Raw genomic sequence first — 22,234 nt, 5'->3', positions numbered from 1 at the left:
ATCCGCCCGCCTCGGCCTCCCAGAGTGCTAGGATTACAGGTGTGAGCCACTGTGCCTGGCCTTGATTGACTTTTAAGGGAAAAAATATCTGCCAATTTCATGTGGCCAGAGGTGGCAGACAAATTTTCAAACATGATTTCATCACCATAGCCATGTGCTTGTCCTCACCCTCCAGTCCAGCACTGTCTAGCAGGGGCAAAGTGGGACCTAGCGTTGGGAGACAGAGGACACAGGAGCTTGGTGGTACAGGCACACATACCTATGACCCGGGTGTCCAGCTCTTTGTCCAGCAGCTCCTCAGGCTCGGTGAAGTCACTGAGTGTGATTTTGGGGGCGTTTTCACTTTGGCTCACTGACCCAATCATCTCCTGCTCCTTGTCATGTTGGACTTGAGCATAGATGTTAATCCAGGGGATTTTCCTACATGAGGCAGGAGTAAAATCAGATTAAGATCACAGGGCACGCCAAACTCAGGCAATTGGAAATCCTGGGTGAGAGGAGAGGAATAAGCTATTAACAGGAAGAGCCAACGGCAGGGGAAGGTATGGGTCACCCAGGGATACTGTGGTCCTGAAGGCAAAGAACACAAGGCCATCCAGAGACCCAAATGCCCAGGGAAGCTATAACCACAGAACTTCCCGAGAAATGCACCTTCTGCTGGCGTAAAAGCCAAGCAGGTATAAACAAAAGGGCAATGCTGCTGGTCGATTAGGCACTAAAACCCTTAAAATATTTACCTGTTACTAAGTTTTTAAAGGAGCTGGACTTTGAGACTCATAGGTTTGTACACAGTGAAAAGACATCTTTTTCTAAGATTGCACCAGTTTAATCAATTCACATTGGCTTCTTTTATGAATAGCTAAGGAATAATAGACTCATAGCCATTGTTACAATTTTCAAAGCACCACTTATGGACCAACTATCTTAAATACTTTGAGAGTCCATTTCCTCATCTGTTCAATAGGGATAACAGATTTTTTTTTAAAGGATTGTAGAGAGAATTAAGAGAAGCTAAATAACTCCCTTCAAAGACACAAAAGTAGTGGATTTGGAAACACAAGGCAGGTTGGCTTGGGGCTGGAGGAGTAGTTCAGATTGAAATCTCAGGGTATTGGTCTGCTGACCCATCTCCACCATCTGCTGAGCCACTGTGTTCCAGCCTCTGAGGTCTCCTTTGAATTCATCTCACCCAGCACTTCTCAAACTTCAGTGTGCTTAGGCATCACCCAGAGTCATTGTTAAAATATGAATTGTGACTCTCCAGGTCTGGACTGGATAGGTTGAGATTCTGCATTTCTGCCAAGCTCCCACGTGAGGCTAATGCTTGTGGTTGGCTGGAGACCCAAATTCTGAGTTGTCAAACTCTAGCACATGAAGCTCTTCCACATCTTGGGGACTTTGAATCAAGTGTTCCCTCTGCCTGTAACACAATTCCCTCCGCTCTTCTCCTTCAGAGCTTGGCTTATGTGTCATCTCTAAGAGGCCTCCCCTGACCACCCAACCTCCCCCGTTATAGATATATAATCAGGGATAACATCTGCAAAAGAGATAAATAAGGCGTTGGTTTAAGGTGATGTAATAGGCAATGTTTATTGACTTGTTTTCTGTCTCTCTCTCCCAGTAGGCTAAAAACCCCATTTGGGTTTTCCATCTTCACTGCTATACACTTCATTTAGCACAGTGCTTGGCACACGGTTTACATTCATTAAGCGTTTATTGAATAAATGACCTCAAAACCTGTGCTCTTTCTATTTTACCACATTCTTCAATAAAAACACTACATCTTTATCTTAGAGTATCACTTCTAGAAGAGACCCCTCTTACCTCATCAAAGGATGGGGAAAAATTGGACTAAAGTCCAGACATTTCAAGAAGCCAATTACTGGCACAGATGTCATTAAAATTTGGGACATCTGACATCCACCTCCATCCAGGCCATACCATGCATTTCTAAGGGAGAATCACCCTGTTGTCCCAGTGCCAGCCAGTGCTATTTTCAGACTTCTATATTCCCCTCCCCACACTAACCCCAAACGACCCAGAATGCTGAAATATGTAATAACATTTTCCTGTGGCTAATTCAGAAGAAAAAAATCTGAAAATAGGTTTAAAACATGCAGTAGTTTTCTATCTTTCCTTTATGTTCGGTTTTAATGTCTTTAATGTTTGCTTTCCATACATGAAGGGAGGTGAACCCACAATGCTTACTGGTCTAAACTAGTTTAATATAATTTACAAGAACGTTAACTGAATAGAATGTGTGTGAGGCAGCAGACAGCAGGCTCTCTGAATGTGTGCGATTAAAAATTCATGTTGGCCCTTACTTTCTTTTTATCTAGATAGAAATGCAGTTTAATGACTTAGATTCCTTCCAATCATAACAAAATGCATTGCTCCTGAATGGTGTGATCGATTGTAATATTGAGGAGGTGCTGGGGTGGTCAAACCATTCCTAATCACACAGGTCTGTGTACTTCAGAGTGGTAACCAGGGCTCGCTGCCTCCCCTTTCCTGCTTTCCTAATGATATCTATGGGGATTTGGATAAACTTACCCCTATAAAGATTGTTCACACATCTAAAAACTGCATATTTTTCATCTTTTTCACATAGATGGTTGGAAGGGAATAAATTTTATATCACAATTTGTGGCATTTTAAAAAATGGTAAGGTTGCTTTCATTTCTTTACACATCCACTTGTAGGACTGTCAAGAATGTAAGTCAAGTCTGAACCCCGCTTTTGCATATGAGAAAGGTAGGAAATGAGGCGATCAAGAGATATGTCTTGGACCATATATTCATATAGGTTTAAATAAGAGGTGTAATATGGATAGGCCCGTCTCCCCACAAAAATTTTAAAAAGATGAAAACCAAAACCAACTGCAATTTGTATTTGTTTGCTCCAGCTATCATGAATGTTAGAAGCCTGTGGGAGGAAATTTAGAGAGAGCGAAGTAGGCTTTGGATGGTAATGAAAGCCCTACTGAAGAAATGGCTGCAAGGAATATAAAAGCTGAAACATTCTCTTGGATAACCAGAAAAAGCAGATCTACAGTTATGGAAAGAAAGTATGTCTTGTTAGGCATTTTTCAGAAATTAAAAGCCATGTCAATCATATGGCAGGAGACATTGGAAAATAGCAGTCACCATCCAAGAGCAAGCCGGACTGGGAGAGGCAGGGTGATATTTACCTAAAGGAAGCTTGAGGCTCATGGTAATTCTATTCTCCTTCTCATTGCTAAGTGACCACTTGGGACATTGAGATCATTTTCAGTGTCTGGCACACAGCAGGCACTCAATAAATATTTGTTGAATGAATGAATGGTTTCATGAGTTAAAGCTGGCAATTACAGAGAGGAAGTTTGGGATCTGAAACTCAGAATGGCCAGTGATCTGGACACAGAACAGAAAGCCCACTGTGCTGTTCAACAGAGCATTTACTAACTATTTACATTTAAATTAATTAAAGTTAAGTATAATTAAAATTCGGTTCCTCAGTCACACTAGTGGCTACTATATTAGTACAGACTATAGAGCATTTTTATTGTTGCAGAAGTTCCACTGTACAGTAATGAAAGAAGCAAAGGAGACTCTGGGAACCCCAGCTGGGAACCTGATCGTTACTTGCTGCAAACCAGGCACCCTCCATGTAGCCGTCACTGGGGTACCATGTGATAGGGAGGAAAAGGAAGCCAAAGAAATAAAAGAAAATCCAACAGAATCTCTAACAAAGGGCTTGAGCACTGGGAAGAAAACGTCCTGAAAAAGGGGCCAGAAAAATAAAGGTTAACTGACGACTGGTTACTCTTAGCTGACGCTGCTGTTATCCAGTTTGATTGGTGTTTGTTTTCTGTAGCCTTAGCTACATGATCCACCGTCAGGAACTTAGAAAGGGTTGGCCGATAATGAGGACATATAAAGGTCGAATAGTTCAGAGATGCCATTACCTGGCATGGATTCATGTATTAAAGTGTACATGTTTAGAGATGCCTACACTAATGAATTGACCGTCTAGGAAGTTTAAACATATTTATAAAGGTACAGAAACTTTTCAAGTCATAGGACAAGTGATCCTTCAGTGTCCTTGCTTTGGAGCCACCTGACACAAATGCTTCTTTGCAGGACTGCGATTGGCCCTTATCCTTAGCAACTACAGAGTCGTAGGAGCCAGAGGTGACACATTTGGTTTAGTTGATTTTCAAGCCCCAGCAACCACCAGGCTTCCCCACAATCAAATCCTTGGACAAGTCAAAAGTGAAAATGTTCTCTGCATATAATGGAAGTACATCTATGAATGGGTGTTGCCTTAACCAGATTGTTTGCAAATTGAGCCTTTTCTCTCTAGTTGTGATGTAAAGGTTTTTCCTCTCTTCAAAGGGAGCAGGGACAGGTGGGTTGACAAAATCTTGATCCAAGAGGACATGAACTTACATACTGGTCTATAAATCGAGTAGGGAAGTAAATCTCTGTCCTTCTAGTGGGCATGGAGGGTGTTGATAGGATTTCTGCTGTTGTGGCTAATGCTGAGAGGTATATTGAGTAAAATTGGTATTTTTAAGTAACTGAGATACCCCCTACCAGAGACCTAAGCATGAAGGAAGAGGACAGGAACAGTCCTTTACCACTGGTCTCCACCAAAGCCTAAAAGCATCACCTTCAGGGCCTAGAAAGATTCCCAGGACCAAGTGGTGCTTTCAAAATTTATATGACAATAATAATATTTTTACTTCACCCAGGATTCCTCAGAAGAACATCTTTATGCCACTGATAAAATTTTTGAGAACCTACTATGTCCCAGTTTATGACACAGAAGGTATCTTTGGAAGACATGTTCTTTGTTATTTATACTAGCTTAGCTTTGTCGATTATTTAGTATATATTATAGATATTATGACATTTCAATCATATAGCAAACCTATAAAGTATTATTTTTATCTTCATTTTACTGATGAGGAAATTAGGGCTTACAGATACAAATACTATTGCCCAAGGTTACAAATTCTAAAAGTTAAAATTAGATCTGTCAGATTTCAGAGTTCGTATTCTTAGCCAGTACACTTCCTGGTAGGAGTATTACATAGTTTAAATATTGGTACAGAATGTTGATTTCAATTCATTTTTTGTAATAAGTATCTTATTATACCACCTCTCCTGTGGCTTTTAAAAATAATTTATGAATATGTGTGGAGTTTAGTTTTCCTGATCAATTTCTCTTTGGAACAGGAAAAATAGGGAGAGGGAGGAAGGTTGAATATTTTTAGCATGTACCTTTAAACAGAGATACTGGATAGCTGCAAAGGGAGATATGAAAATGCATGTGTGTGTCTGTACATGTATCATATTTTAGCTGCATTTTCTCTACTTAACCACCTTGAATGGAGATTTGACCTGTATAAAGAGATCTTCTGACTATTTGAGACCTTATTTTAGAAATTGAGTTGAGGTTTGAAAACTCCTAACCCTTCTCTTGAAGAGAATAAATTAATTTCATAGGCTAGGGATAACAGATCATCATATCCATTTTCCCCTGATTCCCAGTGGCACTCACCTAATGTCAGCGGTGTGACGTACATGATGACTTGAACCCCTGGCTTCAGCTCAAACTGGATTTACCCAACTCATTATACCTATAAATTGGATGGAGTTCTGATTCTTAAACCCATTTATTCCCTCTGACCCTCAACTATTTCTGGTTTTCCCCAATGTCAACAGAGCTTCAAGGAGAATTAAAATCAAATTCCTAAGATGAGTTTAGGAAAGTTGGTTATAGGGAGAATCATCTGTAATGAACCCAGCTCAAGATCTAAATTAAGCACATACCTTTTAAACTTGTAGATCAAAAACACAGCCAGGCCGACAAACACCACTGACAAGAGCATAAGCATGGCTGAGCTGCTATGCCCAGCACTGGAGTCCACCAATGGAGCTAGGAGGAAAGAACAGACATACTCACTTGGAAGCTATTAGCTGGAGGGAGTACCCACTGGAGAGAGGAGACCACAGGTCTCCATCCTATGGCCAGTCTCCAATTACCCTGAGAGCTCTCTGGGCACAGGAAACCTGGCTCCAGTGATGAGAATGATATCCCCAATGACAGCTTGTTAGGGAAAGTAAACTCCTCTGTTCTTCCTGGGGAAACTTGTTGTTTTTGGTGTAAATAGAACAATGTGTGCCTGGCTGAGGGGAACGAAAGAAGGGCTCAAATGCTCTTTTTCCTGGACAGCCTGTGTGCCAGCCAGCATGATTACAGGCAGCCCACTAACTTTTGGGTTAAATATAATGCAGAGTTTCATTCTCTTCCTCCATGATGTTCGGGTAGGTAGGACACCACTGGATGGGCATAGCTGGACTTCCACATCTGAAAAGTCTTACATTAATAAAAACCATTTGGCAAACAAACTCTCCCAGAGAGCCAGCAGTAGATGCCTAATGGGACATGCCTTTTTTAATCCTATCATAAATATACCAACTAGAGCTTCTCCCTGTTGCTACTTAGACTCACACATTGTAAATTGGAAGGGGGTTTTAAAGTTATATTATCTGGTCTCCCATCTAAGATTCATGAAATAAAAAAAAAATCATTGAAATGAAGAGAGCTTGAGGACTACTCAATGTAATCCCACTATTACAGACAAATAATGAATAATAAATAAATGAATAAATATATAGAGACCCAAAGACCCAAAGAAATTGTAGGTTTTCTCCAAAGCTATCTAGGGATTTAATGGCAAACTCACTCCTCACACAGTCTTCCTGCCACAGCCGCAGGGTTCCTCCAGGGAGATATAAGTGACTAATCTTTCTGAACTGTCACTACACGGAAGGGCCCTCCTCCAAAGTGAAGTGTTTGGTGATTATCTCCTCCAGTTTCTCTCTGGGATAACAGATCATCATATCGTTTTCCCTTGATTCCCAGCGGCACTCACCTAATGTCAGCTGTGTGACGTACACAATGACTTGAACCCCTGGCTTCAGCTCGAACTGGATCAAATTTTGGTTTAGAGCATTAAATAGTGTCTCTACAATCTGAAAAAAAAATAAGAGAGAGAGACATGTGATGATGCTCCCTCATGGGGTAAGAAACCAGAGAGAAGGTTAACAGGTAAAAAATGACCATGTTCAATCAGGAAACAGGATGTCAGAATATCTTTATCAATTTGGTTCTTGGAGCCTTGTGAAACCAAGGAAGTACAACTGGCCCTTGAACAACATGGGTTTGAACTGTCCAGGTCCTTTCATACGTAGATTTTTTTCAACTTAACATGGATAGAAAATATAGTATTCAAGGGATGAGAAACATGCATACAGAGGCCTGACTTTTCATATATGTGGGTTCTGCAGGGCCAACTACAGGACTTGAATATGTGTGGATTTTGGTATATGCGAGGATTCTGGAACCAATCTCCCATGTATATGGAGGGATGACTGTAGTTTGTCTTATCTGCTTATTCTGGAGAGGGAAGTGAGACAGAAAGAGGGGTGCCCATAATCATCTGGTAAAGTAGAGCTACAACAGGCTTAGGCGTTTCATTCAACTCCTAGTCCAGTGTTCTTTCATCCACGCCTTTATCATCTACCGTAAGAAGATCTGTTATGGGTTCCAGTGAAAGAAAGTCAACCCATCATTAGCTCTTTAATCTGATCAAGTAATCCACACAGGGATGGAGGCCCCCACAAGGATTAAAGCAGGCACATACACCCCCAGCCCAGCCCTCTGCTTTTCTATCTTAGAGACAATGGGAGGCAAACATCAAAGCAGAAGCTGCCTCCTTTTTATGGGATAATTTTTCCTCTTTACTTTTCGCCGGCAAGTCTCAGAACACATAACATCGATTTAATCACTCTGTAATTCCCACATGAAAGCCGAGGCAGACTTAGCCTGTTGTCCCTAACTCTTATCTCGCTGTACGCGCCTTAATATCACAGCTGCTATTCATCACCGTAATTACCTATTTATCTAAATGGATGGATATTGTAGCTTCCAAATATAGTTCACACATGCCACTTGCTATTTCAGAATAAAGAGGTCTTGTAAAAGTGATGTATGCATGGAGAAGCTGAATTTATTTCTGGCCAACTTCAATATGCAACCCTGCAATGGAAGGGACTGTGTCATTTTCCAGAGAAACTGCCATCGCATCTGTGCTGCTCGAGGACTGTGGATTGAGATGGGGACAGGGTGATGGCCAGGTGAAGACCGTTAGGGCACAGACAATGTCTGTACAGAGATTACCTTGTACGGGAGCAAATGTGTTTGATTCATGCTGATTTCCTGCAGGCTCATTCTCACTTACTTCCACTTTTCCTGACTTAGCATCATGGGAAGGGAGGGAAGGGTGAAACAGAGTGTGGTCAATAGGACCCCAGGAGGAGCAGGCAGCGAGAGGGAGAAACACCAGACTGGCCATTTCCTTTACTTACAGAGAAGTGTGCAGATCACAGTATAGATCTATGTGCCCATTTGATAAGAACAGTAAATCACAATCCCTTTTGGAAAGACTGTTTCCTTGATCAAAGCAAGATGAGGCAAACCATCCTTCTCCAAAGAAACGTGTTTAAAAGTAGTTCATTTTCTGCCCAGAATCAGAGCTTAAATTGGCTAGGATCTCTAGGGCCAGTGCAGTTTAAAAACAACAAGCACATAGTCCCAAGAACAAGTAGAGCAACTCAAATCCCAGCCCCTTTCTCTGCTGCCTCCCTGCCTCACCCCAGGAGGGGTCACTAGGAGGGAGACACGAGCCAGGTGCAGGGCTGCTAGCCATTGGGATGGATGACCTTGGGGCGCCTCTCCTTCCTGGGTAACTGAATGCTCCAGTCAATTTGCATTTGTGTGTATTCTGGGTAAGGCTGACTGTTCTTCAAAACCCTGGGTGTTGAGCAAAGACTGACAGGCTGGTGGGGCAATGGGAGAGACCCTGTCTCCCTTTCTGGCTGGAAACAGCTTTGTGCCCCCTTCAAGTGTCGGATATAGCAAGGATCCCAGCAGCATTTGCTTCCACTTACTTGTTCCAGGTCCCCTTCGTTGCCTTTCCTCCTCTCTGTCAGGTTCTTGGGAGGGAGGATGAACAGCTCTGCTGAAGTGGGGAGGCCAGGGAACACGGCAACCAGGATCTGGTCTTCCGGGACGCTGGTTACCTGCAAAGATGTTTAGACAAAGAGTGAGGTCCTGGGAGAGCCGGCCTTCCCCAGATCAGTAACAAGGAGCAGAGTGCACAGCTAGAGGGTTCGTGTACGTTTTTTAAATGCAGCATTTTAGGCACAGGCTCCAATATACATCCAGGCTTTCTTTCTGTTTTCCTCTAGATCTGCTAGGTAAAGGATTATTAGTTTCACTACCCCCTCTGCTCTGATACACATTTTTTACAGAAATTAAAATAGTATCACAAATGATTTTCAAAGCATTATTTGCTGAGAACATTTGCAAAAGTTTCTTCCATATTTTTCATTTTTCTGCACTAAGAGAACCAGAGCTTCTAGCTAAAACACAGACTGGCTGCAAATGAGGAATAAAGAGTCATAAACAAACAGGGAAAGATGCAAATTTAAAGAAAGCAGAGCAGCACTTGTTTTCACTTATGAAAGCAGGATTTTTTTTTTTAACTTTAATAGCTAATATTGGTGAGGCTGCAGTGAAGGAGGTTCCCTCATTTGGTGCTGATAGCATTAAAAATTGATACATATTGCCAATTCGTTTTCCAAAAGACTTACTTTAAGGCCATAAAAATATGCATACCCTTCATTCAGTAAGTGTAACTTGGCAAGGTTGTCCTAAAGACATGATTGGAAACACAGGAAAAGCCATATGGAGGAAAAAATACTCACAACATTATTTATAATAGCAAATGAATGGGAAAAACTCAAGTATTCAAAAAATTAAATAAATACTGGTATTTATTTAATACCTGATAGAATATTATTCTGTCATTGAGATGATAATGAGTACTACGAAGCAACGTGGAAAAATACTTCTGATAGCTGCCCTCGGATCTACTTCCTTACATTGCTTGGGTTACAACGCCATAAAAATCCAAATGTACAGAAGAGAAAATAAAAAAATACTAAAATTTGTTAAGAGGCTGAGATTATGAGTGAATTTTTCTATTTCTGAGTGCTTAGTAAAAGGATTATATTGCTTTTGCAATAAAAACCTAAAAGTAAGCTTCTGTCTGAAGGTGAATTCTTAAAGAAAACAGGACTGTGAGTTCTCCCCCTGTAAGGAGAATGCTTATTCTTTCCTATGTGCCTCCTGAAGATCTTTTATCCAGAACAACACCTCTTCTGCCAAATATGATATGTAGTCATCATTTGTGGTTCAGCTGAAATGCCTACCTCCTCCAGGGAGTCCTCTGTGACCACCTCTGCCCTCAGTGATCTCCTCCACTTCAGACTCCCACCCCAGTTACTACCGGATTTCCATGTCCACCACAATTCAGGGACATAGATCATGTCCACTGTGACACACGATTACATCTAGCAGGTGCAGTCTTTTCTCTGATAGGTTCTTACTGTGTGCTTGCCCAAGCATTCCCGGGGGTCTTTGTGGCTACCTCACTGTTCCAAAAGATGCTTGATGAATTGAATAGAAACAAAGGGGTTCGTTTTTTCCCATTTTCTCAGCTCTGATCCCTAGGTGGAACTAGGCTTAGACATCGGAGTTCATTCTCAGGGATGGATGTGAGAAAAGTAAGAAAGCCAGCCTGCAGGGAGATAAGCAGCACGAGTCAGAAGCCTAAAAAGTCCACTAGCTGTCAAGGCATCCTTTCGGAACCCCAAGATGGTTTGCAATATGCCTCAGTATTCCTGCTGGGGGACATGACCCTCGAAGAGCTGGAAGTCTCAGTGCTGCTCAAGTCATGGGGCAGGGAGGTCTTATCCTAACCTTCCAGGGAAGGCAAGTCTCAGGACACCAGACTTAGGGGCAAAATGCAGAGAATCACCCAGTGGAGTGAAGGGGGCAAGCCTATTAGTGCCTTGGCTGAGTGACCCTTTGTCTCAGGAAAGAGTAGTCTCAGGAAGCCTCAGTCAGTCAAGGACTTTGGAAGAACCGTGGAGTCGTGTATCTAGATTCACTTAGTCCCTTCCAAAGGGACTTGTGAATGATCAGTCCTCGTGAGATTTGAGGCATACGAATCAAATGACATGATTGATTATTATTACTTAGTAGTAGTAGTATTACGATTGCCAAGTTATGTCTTTAAAAGCTAGCAAGTTTCTAATAAATGCAACCATACAAAATATAATTCTGGATGCCTCACACTCAAAGACATATGCTATGGTCTGAATATTTGTGCCCCCCTCACCCGAAATTCCTATGTTGAAACCTCATCATCAGTGTGATGGCATCAGCGTGGAGCCTTTGAGAGGTGATTAGGTTGGGAGAGCAGAGCCCGCATGAATTGGATCAGAGTCCTTGCAAAAGAGACCCCAGAGAGCTGCCTCGCCCTTTCCACCATGCGAGGGCACAGCAAGAAGGTGCCATCTGTGAACCAGGAAACGGGCCCTCACCAGACATCCAATCTGCTGGAACCTTGACTTTAGACTTCCAAGCCTCCAGAATTATAAGAAATAAACTTCCGTTTTTTATAAGCCACCAGTTTATGGTATCTTGTTAAAGCAGCCCAAACAGACTAAGACAGCATACACAGAAATCTCATTTTCATCTCTTTCTATGAACAATCTCTTTGCAAAGAGATTTCTAGTTACTCTTACAGACAACTCCCCACAGGAATGCTCTGAAATCCTTCTCTGTTACCTATTCTCCTTCCTTTCTGTCGGCTCCTTCTCCATGCCCTTCCTGCATCTTTCTCCTCAGCCTCGGGGAGCATCTGCAGTCACATCTGCCCCCGCCCTGGGGAGCCTGACAGCCTCCATGGCCTCAGCTCTCACCTCTCTACCTCCAGGTTGCACCTCTGTGCTTCATCTGCAGACCCATCTTTTCAACTCTCCTGGTCCTCTTTACCCCATTGTTCTTCTCGGATGTTCCAACTTAACATTGGAAAGGCTGAGCCACTGTTGTTTCCCAAGCATGTTTCTCCTACATAATGCTCATCTCGATTAATGACAAGGTCATCTCCTTCAGACTCTTGTAATCAGAAAGCTTCTCCCTCCTCTCATTCACACCACATTTTATTACTCACCAGTTCTATTGTTCGACTTCCTAAGTAGCCTTTGACTCTTTCCTCTTCAGGGTTTTATGTTCTCTGGCCTAGATCCCCGCAGTGGTCTAACTAGGCATCTTTTGTGAAATCTCTTCCTATCCTGTTTCCTTCCCACCCCAGCCACCCATTCCTCTGCACTGCCACTAGAATGGGTGACAAATATAAATCCATTGGCAGAATTTTCTTCCTTAAATAATAGAAGAAAAACAATACTTTTCATACTTTGCAGTGCTTATAGGATAGATGCCAAGCTCCTTGTAGCTTCTCAGACCCTTCCCAATCTGACCTAACCACCCTAGGTCAACTTTAGCCACAGTTTCCCTTATAACCTATAGATTGGCTGCATCAAACTCTTGTCATTTCCCAAATATGCTGTACTCTTTCAATAGTCCATGCTTTGCAAATATGCTGTTCATTCTACCCAAAAGATACCATTTTTTCCCTGTTAACTAACATTTATCCTTTAAAACGCAGTTAAAGTAGACCCTTCAAAATCACTTCAATAGTTTAACAAGTATTTATTGAATTGCAAATCTGTGCCAAACCTGCACTTCCACGGATAGAGTAATTCACACTTTTCTCTATGCTTCTTGGAGAAGCCGGCCATACCTCTACCTTAGAGCTGGTCGCACATTAGCCTTATTTCTACATTTGAATTGACCATGTTTTATTCATCCTTATGTTCTAGTGCCTAGCTCTGAGAACATAGTTAACCAAACCCTTTCACTTTCTCTAGGCAAAGCTGATTTTGAGTTAGCCCTATAACTGTCACCCTGCTGAAATGCTGTTTCCCGGCCTATAGCATTCTGAGTGCCCCATTATGGCCAATGGTAATCTTGTGAGTCTGAATGTCTGGTTAAGAAGACCCCTTTGGTGGGCAAAGAGCCAGCCAAGTGTATGATATGAGTATCAACTCAGTGAATGGTTCATTAAAGGGATCAAGCCCCTGTCTCAGAAAAATTCAAGATAAACACTGGGCCAAATTCCATCTTCAAACACTGGACTGGACTCTCTCTCTCCCTCCCTCCCTCTGTCTCCTTCTCCCTCTCCCTTGCTCCTTCCTTTACTCTTTCTTCCCTTCCCTCCTTCCTTCCTTTACTCCCTCCATTCTTCCTTTCTCTCTCTGTTTTCACAGAAAAGTAACCTCTGTCTAATTGCAGAATGGTGGTTTTAATCCATGAAAATGTGTTCCAGACCACACCATTGAGTTCTTTTCTTTATTCGCAAAGACTTACCCAGAGATAAAGCCAACTTACTTTAACCAGAGCTCGCTTGATGACATTGCCAATATCTTGCCTCCACTCAGGAATGTCAGGGTTGTGGTAGTCCAGGTTAGGAGAGAATGACAAGAGCTGCGACTGGAAGTATTCTGCAGGGGAGAGAGTGGCAGGTGAGGCTGGGAGAGGGAGAAGAGGGAGGGGGTGTGATAGGGGAGGGGCTCCACAATCACTGTGCTTTAGGAGAAGTGTCTGCTCTTTCATGAGGCAGACCCTTATTCTCAGTTTGTTTCTTGGCTGCTGAAAGAAAGCGGAATTTGGGGATTGGAAGTAGGTTTGTGCTCCTACCAGTTTTGTTAGTCACTAAGATCTCAAGCCTTTCCTCTTGTAAATAATATTATACGAAATGAAAGAGAGGCGTGAAACTCTAGAAGGTGACTTCTGCTACTGTAGGTGGCATCACACAAAGCCAGCAAAAAGCATTCACAATGAAGTCCTTTCATTTCTCCTTCCTCAGCCCCTTTTGTCCATTGTGCTAGAATCTTCCACAGATAATTAGAAAGTAGGTGGAAACTTTGTATCTAGAGTGTGGCTCATGTTCAATTTCTTGACCTGGTTGTTAAGTACACATGTCTATTCACTTTGTGGTAATTCAGGAAGCTAAACACTTGTGCTCTTTTCTGTATAAAATTTATACTTCAATAAATGTGTCTGCTTAAAAAATAAAACCTTTCAAACGCCCCATGAAGAAGGTGAGCACAAGTTTGCAGAGATGTGGGGAAAGGAATTCACCTGAGGTGAGGCTAGAGAAATATAGTCTGAGTCAGAGACTTACACAGTTTTCCACAACCTTCTAGAAAACCACAGTGATAGTGACTGTGTCCAGGGACCTGGAGGAGGTTGTGTGGCATGGAGGGAGAACCATGATCAATTTCATTTAAAATAAATCTAATAATCAAGAATGGTTCTCCAGGATTGAGAACAGGATGGCAGCCCTATTCACCACTCTCCTGCCATTGTCTAAGTTTATATTCTTAGCTTTATCATCAAGCCTTTGCAGCCAATGATGTTAGAAGCCCCAATAATCGAGAAACCACATATGGGTAGGTAATATCATTACCTGAGCTATGAGTCCTACAAGGGCAGGGACCATGACTCCTCCAGCTTCTGAAATCACTGGTCCCCTTCTCACAGAGTGGGTACTGCCTATATGTTGCAGAGACCTAATCAAGACATCTGATCTAGCTCCTTCTATGACAGTCTTTCCAGCTTAGCATTCCTTCAGCTTATGATATATGTCTCTGTCTAATGAGAACCCCAAACAGACTGTGATGCAGACACTCCACAGGGGAGAACAAATACATGTCTGTGACATACTTGCCTTATAACCTGAATCTCTACCTGGGAGCAAGGTAGGAGGTAGGTGTGGATGACTCTTGTTGACCTACATAATTTTTCTATGGCCTGGGGAATTTCCGAAGCAATCAGTGATTGCCACAAGGGTCAGCAGAGGAAATCAGCTGGGGAGGAAGGAGCATCTCAGAACAATTTTCAGGGCTCAGGGCTCACCATGAACTGCGATATCTTTTGTGTCCTGGATAAGGGCATTCCCAGCGGCCACCTGGACAGTGATGGTGTTGGTTCCCTCTGCAAGGAATGTGAAGGAAATGCTGCTGTCCAAGGTGATGAGGGGCTACAAGACAGAGAAGTAACGACACCCATTTAGTCCTCTGGGCTATCTTATTTCCTTCCTTCCCTGTAAACCTCAGACTGTCAACTTGGAAAAGGAAAAAAAAAAAAAAAAAGAAACTTTATACAGCTTCCTAAAACTGATTATTCTTCCAGTATCCAGGAAGAGTATTAACATACTTGGAATACATTATAAAAATGTTAATCCCAAGAGATGAGGATAAGACTAGACATCCTGGATTTTGCATGTTATTCTGTTCCATAGAAGCAGCTTTTAGAACCTGTTTCTGTTGCTTCTGGGAATAGGAGATCATTTTTCGTCTCCCCCAATATCTGGTGTCACTCGTATGTCCATCCTGTATTGATGGACTAAAAGACCTTTCAGAATAGTGATCACATGCTATTTACTTCTGTATTGCCCACCCTAAGCACATTGTTTTTCACAGAGCAGAAAATGTATGTAAATTGAAGGCATGGTCAGATTACTGACTTTCTGTTTTAGTATATCTGTGTTTTCTACTGCAAGGCATTTTTACCATTTTTAATAGGTTGGACAACATACATATTTGTGATCATTTTTTAATCTTTTTTTTCTGTTTTTCTCCCTGATCATCATAAGAGTTAGAAACTTCTCAAGTACAAAGAGAGAAATGTAATACAGTTGTATATAGAATCCATGTGGGTTAGGCTCCGAGATCCCCACAGATACCAAAATCTGCACATTCTCAAATCCTGCAGTAGGCCCTCCATATCTGCAGATTTTGAATCCTGCAAAAATGTATTTTTGATCAGCATTTGGTCGCAGATGTGGAAACAGTGGATGGACATGGAGGGCAGATTGCATTTATTGAAAAAAAATCCATATATAAATGGACCTAAGCAGTTCAGACTCGTGTTGTTCAAGGGTCAACTGTAATTATATTATTTTCCTGGGAAAAAGGATCTTGATAAAAGCAGATGCTTATTGGAGAGAAGAGAGCGCAGATCCTGAGATTGTAGAGTCATTATTCAGTGGTCACCTTACAGTGGTGCCCTCACAAGTTCTCTGCTGTTTGGAAGGTAAGATAATGTAACAATAGGAGGTTGGTCTAAAGCAGCTGATAGCGATGTCACCAGCGCAGATGACAAGACTCTCTCTCCTCTCTGTGTGTCAGGAAACAACAGGATAGAGAGCAATAATGCAGCCAGTTGGGGGGTGCACGGAGCTGCCCTTTAATGGGGGGTGTCTGGGCCTGCACTCGCACAGCACACTCACACAGAGCCCTGCAGAGGCTCCAAGATGCAGCATTCACATGGTGTCCGCACTGCAAGACGGAAATTCCTTTCTAGCTCGGAATTTTCAGCAGGGCCTCTGAAACAATAATTTAATTTCTTCTGCTTTAAAATTCTATAGCTCTATTTTATGATCAAGCTGATGGCTGGAGTTGGGCAGGATTAGACATATTGCCCTAAGCTTCTGATATCCTTTCTTTTCCGTTTGGTAAATGAAAGAAGCAAGGGAGAATGGAAAGAGATACACTACTTTCCTTAACTAAGGGCAAACTCCACAGTTTAGGCATTCTGCCCCGTACCGAGGGCTGGGTGAAGTTGCACACAAACATGTGCCCTTCTGAATTAAATAATGATGAGGTGCAAGTAGGTTCTGCCATTCACATAAAACCCAATGCACTGATAGTGGCTGATTAGAATCCTGCTTTGAGAAAGAAGTTGAAGTCAAGTTGGGCTCAGCGGAGCAATGTCAGGAATCATCATGGGATGGAATCAGATAAAACATGTGTCACAGAGTTGCCATCCCCAGTGTAACCAAAACAGTGACTTGAAATTCTGGCTCTGATACTATTTTAAATGACCTTGACCAAAGTCTGTCCCCATTCTATGCCTTAGTTCTTTACCTGTTGAATGAAGGGTTTGCCTTAGAAGATCTGTGAGGACTCATTCAGCAATGAGAACCTATGGGATTGACAAATGGCTTCAGGTAAAATTTCTAGTTCCTAGTGGTCAGCACAGTAGGGTTTAGCCCTCAGAAAACCCTCAGCTGCTTCATTACCTTAGTCACGTTCTTCAGAAAGAAAACAAGGTACTTCTACACACCCAAAATGGCTAATACTAAAAAATGATAATACCAAATAATGTCGAAGATGCAGAGCAACTAGAATTCTCACACAATTTTGATGGGAATGGAAAATGCTACAACCATGTAGGAGAAAGTTTAATTTGACAAGAAATTCCAAGAACTTTTTCCAAAGTGGTTATACCATTGCACACTTTATGATTTGACAACCGTAATCCTAGAAATTTAGTCAAGAGAAAAGAAAACACATGTTCAAAACCAAAACAAAACGAAATGCTCATAGGAGCTTATTCATAACAGCTGAAAACTAGAAACAGCCCAGGAATTCAACAGTAGGAAAATGAATAAATGAACCATAGTATATTCATATAGTGAATATGAACTAACAAATACTGATATATATATATATATGTAAACAGTACCATACACAAAAGAATTTATACTGTATGATTACATTTTTCTAAAGTTCTAGAACAGGCAAATCTAATCTATGATGGAGAAAACAGAATAGTGGTTGGTTCTGAGAATTGGGGGTGGAAATTGACTGAAAAGGGGATAAGAAAACTTTATGGAATGATGGTAATACCGTATACCTTGATAGGAGTTTGGTTTACACAGGTGAATGTCTTTGTCAAAACTCAGTAAGTGTACACTGCAGATTTGTGCATTCCATTGTTAATACATTGTATACTCCAATGAGGGAAAGGTGTAAAGAAATATTGAACTATATAGTTAATGATTTGCAAGCTGAATCATGTAGGACAAAGTATATAGATATTTTACATTTACTGTTAAATGAATCAAAAAATCAAGATAGACTGACGGATGAATACGGGGATGGACAGACAGACATATGATAGGATAAGCATAGTAAATGTAATGGTAGACCACAGGGTGGTGGGAAGGTGGATGTCTACTACACCATTCTTTCAACTCTTTGAAGTTTTTCATGATGAAACACTAGGGTAAAAGTTTACAAACAAGAAGCAATCAAAGTGCTTTTATTTTTCCGGACTCCATGAGTCGCTCTCTCTGACCACGACTGCATTACATGGCCCTTCCAGTTAGGTTCATGCCCTCAGCCATCTCTCATCTTTTCCCACCTCTCACCAGTAGGCATTTTTCTCCCTTAATAGTCTTCTCTTCAGAGAGCTCTCACTACTTCCATGTCATCGTCTTCAGCTCTCAGCAGCACACACACCCTTTCTCCTTTATCTGTACGTGCTTTTTAAGACTTGGGGGACTGGTGCTATTCTGAGCAATGGCGCCTCTTCTGAGAGGAGTGGAATTCCTCCTGTCCCAGCAGATTTGATCTGGTCTCCATCTGGCCACTTCTCTGGGAGATCCAGGGTCCCAGCAGGGGGTTCGTGCTGCAGGACAGAGGGAACGCCATCTGAAGTAAGAGAGTGCGTGCCCTCCTGCCAGCCAGTCAGGGCACTGAGCCACAGCAAACAAACTGTGCTGAATGGGAACACTTGGTCCCCGGGTGGTGAGCTACAGATTCCCATGCTAGGGAAATGGCAGGAACTAATTTTGTTTTCCAAATTGCTTTTGTTTTTCATCAGCTGTTATGGCAGCATGGCTGATTTCACCTTCCTTGCAAGCTGGAACACGCAACGGGATTCTTGACTTCTTCATCAGCCACCGATATGTGGTGCCCAATGCTAAATTAAATCAAGTATTTTAAGGTTCATTTACTCAAATATATTAGGCAAGCAGACACATTTATTAAGCCAGACCTCTGTTAATCCCAGCAAATTGGCCTTTCAGAGCCCCACAAATCCAACAGGCAGCTGATTGACTTCTCTGTCTCTGTGCTTCATCCAAGCTGCAGAGCCAGCCCGCAGCAAGGGCCCTTAGAATAATACCTCATGTCCTGCCCAGGCTGTGAGCTACATCCCTCCCCACAGAGAACCCCTCATGTGTGACAGGTCACATATTATCCACTGAGCCCAGCGAGAAATCGACAAAGCTCTGAGTGACTATTTAGTTATGAGATTTCTACTTGACTAATGGAACAGGGAGCTGTGGGGAAACCTTTGGATGCAGCCTACACCAGCTTCCCAGACACAGTAAGCCAAGTTAATATCGCATATTATAAAATCTTCACAATATAAAATGTACACTGTGATAAAAGCTGCCATTCTCAAATTGGACAAACTATGCAATTACTATGCTTGCTTTACTTAAAACCTACATGAGATTATATAGCAATGCATGAAAAGTGCTTATCATATAAAGTGGAAAGGCTGAATACATAATTGTGGATATACAATGTTTAGAAATATGTAAAAATCTTAAATACACACAAAGACAAGAAAGAAAGAAAGCAAAATAGTATGGCAGCTCTGTTATGACTACGGGGTTAATGTGAAAATTCACAGGTTAAAAAAATACTTTTCCTCACACACACACATGCACACACACACACACACACACACACACACACTTCGAAAGCATGTAACTGTCCAAAGTATCACTGTCCACAAATCTGGTTCTATCTTCTATCACCCCATCCTTAACCAGAGTTTCTATGATAAAATAAAAAATACCCATTTATGTCATTCTGTCATCTGTCATCTATCCTCTCTACCTTTCAGTTTTTTCTCCAGCTCCTGCCCAAATTAATCCTCTACTTTGGCTGAATTAGTCGACATAGAAAACCATACCCAAAGCTTTACCTTTACACACAAATCCCTTTCTCTCTTCTCCACCTCACATCCACTGTTCCTTCCATGCCAGTGTAGGACAGATTTCATATGTGACTCACTCCATGGCCGATGAAGCCCACCTCCATCACCCCCAGGCTGCTCTACTTGGCCAGTAATGCTACATTCCTTTCACTTACCTTCTTGGATCTTTTCTCGGATGTTAGTCTCATATTCTCAAGTAGATTATGTGTGTTTTGAAGGCAACAAATAGAATTTACACTGCTTTGTATTCCTCACAACATCTAGCACAAAATACAGGCTTCTTAAAAAAGATCCAGGGAGGTGCTATTGCTATTCCACATCCCCCACTGATAGGTCTGTGGGTATAGGAGCCTACAGAGGGATCTCGGGACTCCTTGCTCACTTCTACTTACTTACACGTCAGACTTGCTCACCAATTATTGCATGTATGTTCATCTTGCCTCCTCATCTGGAATATAGCCTCCTTGAAAGTAGAGGGAATGCTGTATATACTTTTCTACCCCTAACAGCACCAACCAAAGGTCTGGTTATAAAGTAGGTGAGTCAATTGATTCTTATCAATAGATTGAATTAATTCAACTACATGAGTGAACTTATCTACTTCACCTAGTCACACACACACATGAAGATACAGACAAACATCCGTAACACATGACCTTGCAAGGTTATTAGCCTAAGTGTTTTCTCTGTACAATGGGATAATTTCTCTTTCATCAGTGATATTCTGATGATTAAATAAAATAATGTGTATGAAGAGCCTAGTACACAGCCAGTACTCTGAATAAACACTCAGAATTAGTATTAGCTCCTTTTATAGGTCATTTTGCTAGTCGATGAGAAACAAGTAGCTCTAAAATCACAGAAATCACTATGACACTCAAAGACATTAATTAATTTGCTATCCAAATCATTAGATCAATTATTGGGCACTGTGGTCACCTTGATGTGTTTCTGGCATTGTATTAGCAAAAAGCCCTAAAAATGTATATCTTTCAAATGGACTGAACAACCGTTTTTAATCTGTGAAACCAAGTCAGTAATCTGTGGAACCAAGTCAGGTTTGTCACCTAGATGTAGATGCTATTAATGCACATGATGAGCACAACAGTGACTAATATTTCCAAGTGCTTAAATGTGTTCTAAATGCTTTATATACCTTTTTTTACTTAATCATCACAGCAATTCTTGATCATGGTTATTACCGTTATTACTCAGACATTACAACCAGTAAAACTGAGACTCCAAGATTTTAAATGGTTTGACTAAAGGCACACAGCAGAGAAGAATCTGTCTGGACTCCAACCTAGGTTTGTCTTATTCTGAAACCACTCTATGCTGTTGCCTCTCATATATCACTCCCTTGGTTCTTTAGGAACAAAAGCCAACTAGGAAGACCTCTGAGATCTACCTGGGTATTTGTAAAGCATTTCATGCTCAAGCTTATAGATAAAAATTCCTAACCAAGGGAATACCTCTGGTCATGATCGATTTAAAAAATAAAACTATAATGCAAGTAATTTAAAAAATCACCCTCTCATAATATGACATAACATAGATTAGATAGGTAGGTAGGTAGATGACAGAAATAGAGAGATAGAGAGATATAGGGTAGATTTCAAATATTGGCTCAGTGATGTTCATGAATTAGATGTTAGTATCCTCACTTTAGAGAAAAGGACACTGAGACTCACATTAAATTATTTGTTCATGCTAACATAGGTAATCATTAAAGAAATAGAAATTAGAATCCTAATAGCTTTGTCCATTTCTTTCTTTTTCTTTTAATCAAATACTTATTAGGCATCATATGCCATTTCGGGTCTTGGAAAGAGCACCCAAAGAAAATATGGCACTGTAGAGAAACATTAAACATTGTATCTTCAGTTCCTTGCAGGCTGCTAAGTAAAGCTGTGCTGAATGGCCAAGAACTTCTCTCCTTGTGCACAGAAGTTTCTCAGTAAAGAGCATCAGGTAATCAACACTAACAGGAAAGAATTCCCTGATTGACAGGCACACGCTCACATCCGCAGAGGAGAAAGCAACTTAAAATCCTCCTCTTCCTAACTTCTCCCCTAATGATTTTCTCTTTTTCCTTCACTATGTGTATCTGCTGGTCTTTGAAGCAGGATTTTAGGGCCTGTAACTTCTAGAAGATAAACACCTTTAGGGGTGCAGCTAAGGGTTCTGGAGCTGGCAGACTGTGCGTGGTAGATGGGAGTTAGGAGACCCAAGTTTGAGGTCTGGCTCTGCAACTAACCAAGTATTTGAACTTGAGATGCTCATCTCACATAGGACACTTACCTTCTCTAATTTACCAAATAGGGGTTGTATTAAATAATCTGCCTATGTATTGTCCTAGTGGATAATAATCCCAGAAATGTAAATGTATTGGTTGTCTATACTAAGA

At 41.5% G+C, this 22,234-nt stretch overlaps 1 protein-coding gene across 1 annotated transcript in view; it reads right to left on the bottom strand.

Moving 5' to 3' along the window:
* Positions 1-22,234, bottom strand: part of SORCS3 (sortilin-related VPS10 domain containing receptor 3) — a 624,980-nt gene that overhangs the window by 2,783 nt on the left and 599,963 nt on the right. The window contains exons 21-26 of the mRNA XM_012661662.1: positions 14,944-15,067; positions 13,414-13,526; positions 9,003-9,134; positions 6,926-7,025; positions 5,820-5,925; positions 260-420 (exon numbers count right to left, since the gene is read on the bottom strand). Coding sequence (XP_012517116.1) covers positions 260-420; positions 5,820-5,925; positions 6,926-7,025; positions 9,003-9,134; positions 13,414-13,526; positions 14,944-15,067 — 736 coding nt within the window. The remainder of the gene's footprint in view (positions 1-259; positions 421-5,819; positions 5,926-6,925; positions 7,026-9,002; positions 9,135-13,413; positions 13,527-14,943; positions 15,068-22,234) is intronic.

This window comes from Propithecus coquereli, unplaced genomic scaffold (assembly GCF_000956105.1).
Source record: "Propithecus coquereli isolate 6110/MARCELLA unplaced genomic scaffold, Pcoq_1.0 Scaffold73, whole genome shotgun sequence".
Lineage (NCBI taxonomy): Eukaryota > Metazoa > Chordata > Mammalia > Primates > Indriidae > Propithecus > Propithecus coquereli.
This window is presented reverse-complemented; position numbering and strand designations above follow the sequence as displayed.